Raw genomic sequence first — 9,975 nt, 5'->3', positions numbered from 1 at the left:
AAGCATGTTCACGTCACCACTGTCAGCAAATCAAAGGACTGCCGGAAGTTTTTAATGTGGGATGTGGAGCTTCCACTTTGTTGTGTTACTAGGGTAATCACGTTTGAACTTAGTTAATCGCGTGATTTAAAATGTCGATTATTTATGTCCTTGTTTCATTGTTTTGCTGTATTTTTTCTACTACCGCCGAATTAGAAATAGTTACTGATGACGAGTTAGTAAATTTAATAAAAACTGAGAAGTATGTTGTCGTGCTATTCAGTAAGTAAAGAAATGTAACTACTTACTTACAATTGTGAAAATTTGTTTGTTTTTTTTGTTGTTGTAAATAATAGGTTTAAAAAGGGTGTCATTATGGCGTACATAAATCTTGTGAGGCAAGCTTCTCTTGAGAAATGAAATTGAAAATGTAGGGTTTTCAAAAATAAAAAAACTGTTACATTCAACCCTAAGCAAGTACTGTTAAATAAGGTCACAGCTGTTATTGATCTGGAGGGTAGCAAAGAATTATTGTTGCGGTAAGGAGCGTTGAGGAACAAATAGAGTAATTTGTGGTGTGATGGGGTTCTCATGTAACGGCAAGGGACAGAATTGGGAAGAAAAAGAGCAAACCTTGGGTCCATCTAGTGGTTGGGGGGGGGGGGGGAGTGTCCAAGTTGCTAATGAAAGTAGTTGCACTTGGGGAATGGGGTGATGGATTTTGATTTGGTAGGGTTTTACATCATAAGTTATGCACAGAAGCTTAAGTTGATGCAAACTCCAAACTAGGTGCTTGTATAGTTGAGTCATGCCGAGATGTGGGCATCGTACTTAAGCCTCTCACCACATGAGTGTGACATATTAGAAATCACAACTACGAGTGATGTGGGAGGATGGAGGGGTGGAAGATGGATGTGTAGACTCTGGACAACTCGGGGAATGGAAGTTAGCATGGAGCAGAAGGGCTGTGAAATTGAGGAAGTTGGGAATTACAAGAACAACAGGGCAAAAGTAGCTTGGCTTCTGGGTTGTAGCTGTGTCCTTGGCAAATAATTCACCGACGTTTCGGTCGACATTGCAGTTGCAATGGAGTAGGTAACTGCTTTCCCTGATGATGGCGACTGCAATGTCGACCGAATCGTCGGTGAATTATTCGCCAAGGACACGGCTACAACCCAGAAGCTAAGCTACTTCAGACAATAGCCGTGAAAGCCTGCAACATTAACAACAGGGCAAGTTATGAAAAATTCAGGAGGGACAGGAACAGAAGAGGTAAGGAAAAGTGGAATAGATGGGGTAACACATGGAACTACTAAAGATAAGATCACCAGTCTGGGGAGGTGAAGCAGACTGGCTGTGATGGATAGTCTGGGGGAGGAATAATTGTGATCTATACATCGCAGGTGTAGTGTGGGAGCAAAGGTGGGCCTCCCAGTTGGTAAATCAAGGGCAGGTGGCAGAGAGGCATCACAGACAGGGTAGACGGGTGACTGAGACATTACTAGATGTAATACCAGTAGTGAAGCTAGTTGTGAGAATGTGCCACCATGAAAGTAGGAAATAATTGTGAACATTATTGGGAAAGATATTCAGTGGTGAGATAAGAGAGACAGTCTGAAAGAAAGGGGCTGGTGGTAGAAAACACTGACCTGGTGGTGGTAATAGAATCGACAATTCAGAAATTTATTCCATGAAGGAGAATGGGGATAAGATTCAGCTGGTTTAATGGAAAGGGGGGAGGGGGAGGATCTGGAGAGAAAGGAAATGAGGTAACTGGTGAGGAGAGAAAAAGTAGGCAATAAAATTTGGAAAAATATGTCGGAAGGGATGAAGGCATACTGAGCACAACTACTTGAGGAGTGATAAGAGGTCCACCTAGACAAGGGTGAATTTATGTTAGTGAGTGGTATGTTCACAAGCGATGTTGCCTCTAAGCGCAAGGCTGTGGACTGTTGCGCAGTCTTCTTGTCATGCATAGGATAACGAAGAGATTTGTGTGGTAACTATAACATGGTGGAGAAAGGAATATAAAGGTGTAATGCAAGTCCATTGAGTGCTGCCAAGAATCGCTACCGGATGTTTCATGCCTAAAAATTATTCTGAAAACACATATAATACACAGCTTCACTTTCCGAATCACGTGGTTTTTTCTGAAGCTCTGCATACTGTATGTGTGCCCGGGTAGGCGGGCAGTATTGAGGAGATACAAAATAGAGAAGGCCTGGATACGCCAGAAGCAATACTTACTTGTCTTGGGGGATCTTGAATGGAAGTGATCACAAAGGGTCCCTCCTAACAGCAATAGGTAGGTTTCAGGTTCAATATGAGGTGATAACCAGGGAGGTAAGGAGACTGAAGGAGTGGAAGGCATCAAGATCCAATGGCAGATGAATCATTTCATGTCAAATCACCTAGAGCCATGTGCTCCAAGGTTACAGATTTTGTTCAAATTTGTTTTATGCATACATACTTATAACATGAGTAACTGTGAATTATTTTAGAATTTTTAAATTAAAACTGGAAGAATGAGAAATTTTCGAAACTTTCTGTTTTTGAGTGCATATGTTCTCCGACGATCTTCACCAGTACACTTAAATTACAATAAAACCCACAATTTTCATGCTATCTAGCTCATTTAAATTGCAAATAAAAGCTAATATTCCATACTCTGTAGATGTGGACATAGAAGTAACAAATTCCATCACAAAGATTTTACACTGAGCATGGAATACAATTTTAAGCTATTTTGCAACTTTGCTCGCGCTCAATACCGTAACTCAACAACCACAATGAGCACTAGCTTGAAAATTTATTTTTACATACACATTAGCATTAGGTAACTATATTTGAAAAATGAAAAGGGTGTTATTTTTGTGGTTTTTAAATTATTAAATTTTTATTACTGAGGTATGTATGTAATAATGCCCAAATCCAAAGTAATTGCCACATAAAAAAATTAAAAATAATTGGATTTAAATTGGGTTTACCAAATAATATGCTAAATACAAATCTCGCTTTTTTTGGCAAAGAAACTTACCAAAGTAACATCGTACTGGGTACAGATAATGTTACTTAGTGTTTATAGACTATAAGCACATCTCACTGTCATATTGTATGCCAATTCTTCAATAATTTTCTGTTCATCGGGTTGTAGTGCATATGTCCTGCCTGATGATGATGTTGAAGGTACTTGAACTTCTTTAATATAGTTTTCATAAGGCACCCCACAGCAGTCATCTTTAAATGGTCACTGAAATGGTGACGAAGGACCGCAAGGATGCATGAACTGAACTTTAGCATCTCTTTCAACATCTGACACTTCAAGTATTTTACCTACCCACCACTTCTGTTCATATTTAACCGCAAAATATTTCTCTGGAAGAATATTCATCACTTCTGCATGTTTTTGTACACCAACTATTGCTGTAAAAGATTTTTCAGAAACAGAAACTCGTTTAACAATCAAAGTTTTACATCAGTAGGTTTGAAGTAATGATTCTCTCTAGTGCCTGTAATGGATGTTGCATTTGCATATCGTTCGATAAGAATTTCCTCATTATACTCTATTTAAACCACATATATGTAAAAAAAAAAAAAACTTTAATTCCTTTTATATTTTCTTTAGCAAATTTGAATAAATCCTCAGAGTTTAAAATTTGTCTGTCAACAGTTCTCTGAAGACTGGCTCTTTTAGCCAGTCGTTTGACTGTACCACCCACTCCATCACATGCATTTTTGCCATGGCTGGAGGCAAAGAAGCTCCTTTCAGCAGATAGACCATGGTCTTCTTGATGAAAACACGAGTTAATAAAAAAAATTTAGTTTTTGTACTGTGCAGCACTACCATCACTGAAGTAAAATACATGACTCAAATGTGGTAGTTCTCTTCGTAAGTGCTGTAATAATGACTTTTGGAAAGTGAAAAATGTTGTGGTGTTATGCTTAAGGCAGTCACTTATGAAGCAGAATGATTTTGACTTCAAGACATCATCACTATCAGTACCTATAATAAACAACAAATGGATGTAAGGTAACTTGAATGTTTTGCCAATGGAAACATTGTGCAGCATCTTGCAAAATACAGGTGTAATTTTCTGCAAAGTCAGCTATAAAGAGGCAAGAGTTTCTATCTAATTCAATTTTTATTTTCTTTAGGTACCGACTTTGCGACTTGGCTGTGAAATTATGTTTAGTCAAAACCACCAATTTATCTATTAGCAGATCAACAAAATCATCAGCAGACTTTGTCAGTGTTTCAAGCGATTCACGGTCAGTGTGAATCCATTGTTTAAAAACAATAATGTCTTTTGTTTCAAAAATTTCTAATTGCATAAGGTACTCACAAAGTACTGACACATTTGGACAATTAGGACATGTGTGAAGCATGCATTCTTCTGAATTAAGGTCACATACCAATTTATGCAGAAGCTCTTGATATGGTATGTTTAAATGAATACTCTGCATCATTAATTTCACATTTTGGTGATAGGTACACACGCACACTGAATGAATACCACGACTCCTTACAGTTACACATTCTTTTGGACGCAATTCACAAAACTTAGTAAAACCTATTTTATCATTAGAGTTTTGTTCTTTAAAAGACAAATAAACATCTTTTAAATTATGCAAATTTAGCCTTTTTGTTTTCAATTCTTTTTTTCCGTTGACGTCGTCCCAAGTGCTCCTCCGGCTCGCTGAGGCCATTATTGCCCGTCGCTGCTTCAGGCTTGCGTGTGCGCCGGCGCCCGTGCGCAAAAGTGTAACAGGTTTTGTTTATGTAATTATGTAAGGGTGTGAATATCTATTTGTCTTGTTGTGTTGATATTGTGTTGAGTTCAAAACGGATAAAATGTGTTTCCCGGGCGACTGAGTCGCGTCTCCCCGCCTGTGACCATGTGGCTCCACGCACTCGCACACGAAGGAAGAGGGGAGATTCATGTGCACGCGGCAAGGGGGGAGGCCGCTGAGGCGTCGCGGAGCGTGGGTGCAGTCAGTCGCCGAAGTGGCATGAGAGAGCGCGGTCGCGAAGGTCACGTCACCGTCAGTCGTTCGCGTCGTCAGTTACGTCACCGTCAATCACGTCACCGGGAGTCACGTCACCGTCGTTCGCGTCGGCAGTTACGTCAGTCTTTCCTGTCATCGTCAATCGCGTCACTGCCAGTCACGTCACCGTCATCCACGCCACTGTCAGTCGCGTCACTGTCGTGTCACCGCCAGTCAGGTCACTGGTAGTGTCGTGTCGCGCTCAAGGTGCGTGGAGCCGGGCCTCGCCCTGATGGACTGTCACAGAGGGGAGCCGTGACAGCCCATGTACAGTGTGACGTGTGCATTAAACACACCTTAACGTCAAAACTCTTTTATTCCACCTAAGTTAGGGTAGTTCCCTTGCCACGTGGCACGTACCCTCTCTACCGGAGCAGCTGGGCAGCGACTCCGAACCACGGGAACGGCCCTAACGTCGTCAAAATGGCGCCCAACTAGTGTGGCTGACCATGAGCTTTTACATAGAAACGGACATGAAAAGTGCGGATTTTCAAAACTTTCGGGAGCCGCGAGAATGCTGCAGGGAGTCGAGCGTGGACAAGAGCGGCGCGGGAGCGGAAGCCGACGCGCCAAAATGGTGTGAGATTGCGCCGTCAAGCGATAAGAGCGCATTCACACAGGTATCGGGTTTCATTCGGCCGCGCGAGTGAGTTCGCTCTTCCCCCTTTTCCCCTTCAAGGGATCGCGCCGGATGAGCGCAGGCGAATTGCGCCCTTTGGGTCGAGCGGGAGCCGAGTCCAGCCGAGCGACGACGAGTACAGCCGAGTCGGACCATTCAAGATCACCGCGCCGCCGGGTCAACTTCCGCGGGACGAAGAGCGTGCGGAAACGGGACCTCCGACAGTGGAGGGGGGGAGGCGGGCCATGCCTGTCTGTTCCCCGCCACCTGACGTCCCGGTCCGCCGCACGGGCCGGTCAGCCGCGCATGTCGCGGAATGCTACACACCTGTGCGCGTGAATATGGACGGGGTCTGCCAGGTGTGTCATAAGCCACACGGAGAGGGCAGCTTGCGAGGGGAGGGCGCTACACTATGGTGCTCATGTACCCCTAAGGAAAAGACTGTAAAAAAGGAAATATATAACCATGGCACAGAGCGGGCCGTGATAAGGGAGCGCGTGACGTGCGCGATGGTAGGCTGTCCCGGGCGACCAGGCGAGACGGCGCAGTGCTATGTGTGCGGCACTGTCAGACACCGGATTTGCACGACTGCACGCGAATTCGCTAATTTCAGGGACGGACTATTTCTATGCGCAGCCTGTAACGACGGTGTGCGGCGCCATGGGGAGGCACAACCGGAACCGGTACCGCGAAATGCAAGCGTGGCGGTGTCACTACCTGTATTCACGGGGCGAGCACATGAAGATCCGCATGCATTTCTGCAAGCATGCTGGGACAGACTATCAAGACACGCGGTGCCCGAGGACGAGTTCACGGACAGAGTTAGTGGACAGCTCCGGGACAGTGCCCAAGCCTGGTGGGCGATGGCAGGCGAATACCGGATGTCTTGGACCGAATTCGTTACCCGGTTCGAATCCCGTTTTGATGACGCGCGTTCCCGTGCCAGCTGTCGGTACCAGCTGTACTGTCAAACACAGCGGGCCGGGGAAAGCGTGGAAGGCTTTATTTATCAAAAGCTACGCCTCCACCGACGTCTGACGACAAGCGGCTCAGTCGCCGAGATACTGCCAGTGATTGTGGAGCTACTGTCACCGGAATTAAGACCTTTCATGCGTAACGCCGCGGGAAGAAGCGTGGACGATTTCCTAGCCATGGCGAGAGAAACGGAGAGAGACATCCAGGCCATACAGAGTGCAACGGAGACCATGATGCCGTGGAGGCCCAACCCCACCCCGGCGGTGCTGTCACCAGAAGATGCTGGAGCGATGGTGCGGTACACTGGCCCGCCAGCACCGCCGGACAGATCCGCCCAGTCGCCGGGGTCGCGGGGACGCAACCTTGAGCCACAGGGCCAGTCGAGGCTGACCTGGCGGCAGGCCGACCGAGGGGAGCGACGCGGAGGCCCGACAGCCCGCGAAGAGCGGCCTCCCCGCTGCAGGTACTGTCCAACAGAAATGTACCACTGGCACCGTGAATGCCCCGTCAAGGCCGCCGGAGAAGGGGGAAACGGAGGTGACACAACACCATCGGGAAACGCCTAGGTGAGGGCGATGAGACAGCTGGGCCCCGCTCTCCGAAACTCCAACCAGCCACACCGCCCCGCCCACCTGACGTCGGCGGGGGCGGTCCGCGCCGGCCCGACGGGCCGTGCCCCGAGTCTTCGGCGAGCTATGCCGCTCGCCCCACAATGACGGCGTCCCCGCCAGCAGCTGCGGGCGCCAGTGAGCTACCGCCCCGCCCACCTGACGTCGGCGGGGGCGGTCCGCGCCGGCCCGACGGGCCGTGCCCCGAGTCTTCGGCGAGCTATGCCGCTCGCCCCACATCGTCGGCGTCCCCGCCAGCAGCTGCGGGCGCCAGTGAGCTACCGCCCCGCCCACCTGACGTCGGCGGGGGCGGTCCGCGCCGGCCCGACGGGCCGTGCCCCGAGTCTTCGGCGAGCTATGCCGCTCGCCCCACATCGTCGGCGTCCCCGCCAGCAACTACGGGCGCCAGTGAGCTACCGCCCCGCCCACCTGACGTCGGCGGGGGCGGTCCGCGCCGGCCCGACGGGCCGTGCCCCGAGTCATCGGCGAGCTATGCCGCTCGCCCCATGTCGTCGGCGTCCCCGCCAGCAGCTAAGGGCGCCAGTGAGCTACCGCCCCGCCCACCTGACGTCGGCGGGGGCGGTACGCACCGGCCCGATGTGCCGTGCCCCGAGTCTTCGGTGAGCTCTGCCGCTCGCCCTACATCGCTGGGGGCCTCGACAGTAGATGCGGGGCTAGAGGATACACTGTCCCGGCTCGGGCGCATGGGTCCCGAGGAAGGCAGTCTACTGCGCATACCTGTCCGGGTGGACGGCCGGGAACTGGAGGCGCTGGTGGACACCGCCGTCAGCCACAGCTATATTGCCGCTCACCTCGTCGCCGGTGCTGACGTGACAGCTGAGGCTGGGACAGTCCTGCTGGCCACCAGGGGAGCTTGCGCGCCCACGTCTGGGCGCGCCCAGGTAAAAATTCACATAAGGGACCATGTTAGCCAAACGGACGCCATAGTGTTGCATGAGCTACGAGAGGAGATTATCCTGGGAGCCCCCTGGCTTGCACAGGTCGATGCCACAATCGAAGTCCGTGCCGGGCGCTTGCACCTTGGTACCCGCGGCCGTTGGACTGTCTACGGTATCCACCGGCCTATTCCATCCCCACCTCTCACAGTTGTAGGTGTGGATGAGCTGACCCACGGAGTTCCAGCCGAGCACCACGCCGACATCGATGAGGTGATAAGGGCTCATTCGCAAGTGTTTGCAGCTGCGGACCAGTTACAGAGGACTACAATTACAGAGCATAGCATACCCCTGGTGCCCCATACCCCTCCATTCCAGAAAGTTTTCGGGTTCGGACCCCGTGAACAGGATGCCATACAGGCGCAAATCGAGGAGATGCTGGCGAGTGGCGTCATAGAACCTAGTAATTCACCTTATAATAGTCGTATCGTAATGGCCACCAAGAAAGATGGAACGCTGAGATTTTGCGTAAATTTCAAAGCAATAAATCACCTCACCATTCCGGCACCACCACCATTAATCAACATCACGGATGCCCTCGCTGGCTTGGGGAAAGCCACCATCTTTTCAAAGCTTGACCTCAAGTCGGGGTACTGGCAAGTGCCAGTATGCCCCGCCGACCGCCCCAAAACAGCCTTTACCGCCCCAGACGGCAGGCGCTTCCAGTTCTGTGCGATGCCGTTCGGCCTGATGGATGCTCCTGCGACCTTCCAGACCATGATGGTCCGTGTCCTGGATGGCTACATCGGCAAGTTTGCCCAAGCCTACCTGGACGATGTGATCATCTGGTCATGTTCGTGGGAGGAACACGCACACCATCTGGCCTTGGTGTTTGAGCGGCTCGCCAGGCACGGGCTGACGTGCGCCCCGAGGAAGTGCCACATTGGGGCGGAGGAGATCGAGTTTCTGGGCCATATTGTGGACGCAGAGGGATGCTGCCCGCTGCCCAAACAGCTGTCCATTATTGAGGGCAAGCAGGCACCCAAGACACGGAAGCAGCTCCAGAAACTCATGGGGCTGTTGAATTGGTTGAGGTCATTTGTTCCCCACTTCGCCTCGATTACCGCGCCAATGACCGACCTGCTTTCACCTAAGCACAAATTCCGGTGGACCCAGGCCGCCGACCAGGCCCTGGGCGAGGTAAAACAACAGCTCCGCAACTGCCACACCCTGTCGCGGCTGGTGCCGGACGAACCACTGTTCGTGCAGACCGATGCCAGCCAGGAAGGCATGGGGGTGGTGCTGTACCAGCTGGACGGCCAAGGCCAGAGACGTATCGTCGAGTACGCGAGTGCCAAGTTTGGCCCAGCGGAAAGACGATACCATGTCAATGAGCAAGAGTGCCTCGCTGTGGTGTGGGCACTAAAAAGATACCGACACTACCTCGAGGGGCGCCCCTTCATTCTCCGCACGGACAGCCAGTGCCTCAAATGGCTGGATTCCGTGCAGGAGGGCAAGTCAAAGCTTACCCGGTGGGCCCTTCTCCTCCAAAGCTTCCACTTCACGGTGGAACATGTACCCGGCCGGGAAAATGAGCTCGCTGACGAGCTTTCCCGGCACCCGGACCCCAGAACCATAGTCTACGATGACCAGGGGTGGGACAACCTCCTACCCCCGGTTCCGATTACCAACTATTCGGACCCGGCCCCCGACGATGCCTTACTGTACATGCTGCCTGGGCCCAGCACACCAGAGCCGGCCATCCAATTCGCTACCATGGCAGAGCTGGTGACTCACGTGCGTGACGCCCAGCAGGACGACCCACAAACACGAGCCCGACTGGCCGAGTGTG

At 50.5% G+C, this 9,975-nt stretch overlaps 1 protein-coding gene across 1 annotated transcript in view; it reads left to right on the top strand.

The window, feature by feature from the left end:
• The first annotated feature begins 11 nt into the window (after positions 1 to 11).
• Positions 12 to 9,975, top strand: part of LOC134533194 (thioredoxin domain-containing protein) — a 33,225-nt gene continuing 23,261 nt past the window's right edge. The window contains exon 1 of the mRNA XM_063370566.1: positions 12 to 261. Coding sequence (XP_063226636.1) covers positions 132 to 261 — 130 coding nt within the window. The 5' untranslated portion in view covers positions 12 to 131. The remainder of the gene's footprint in view (positions 262 to 9,975) is intronic.

The sequence above is a fragment of the Bacillus rossius genome, chromosome 6, assembly GCF_032445375.1.
Source record: "Bacillus rossius redtenbacheri isolate Brsri chromosome 6, Brsri_v3, whole genome shotgun sequence".
Classification (NCBI taxonomy): Eukaryota; Metazoa; Arthropoda; class Insecta; order Phasmatodea; family Bacillidae; genus Bacillus; species Bacillus rossius.
Note: the sequence above shows the minus strand (reverse complement) of the source record. Positions and strands in the feature narration are given on the sequence as shown.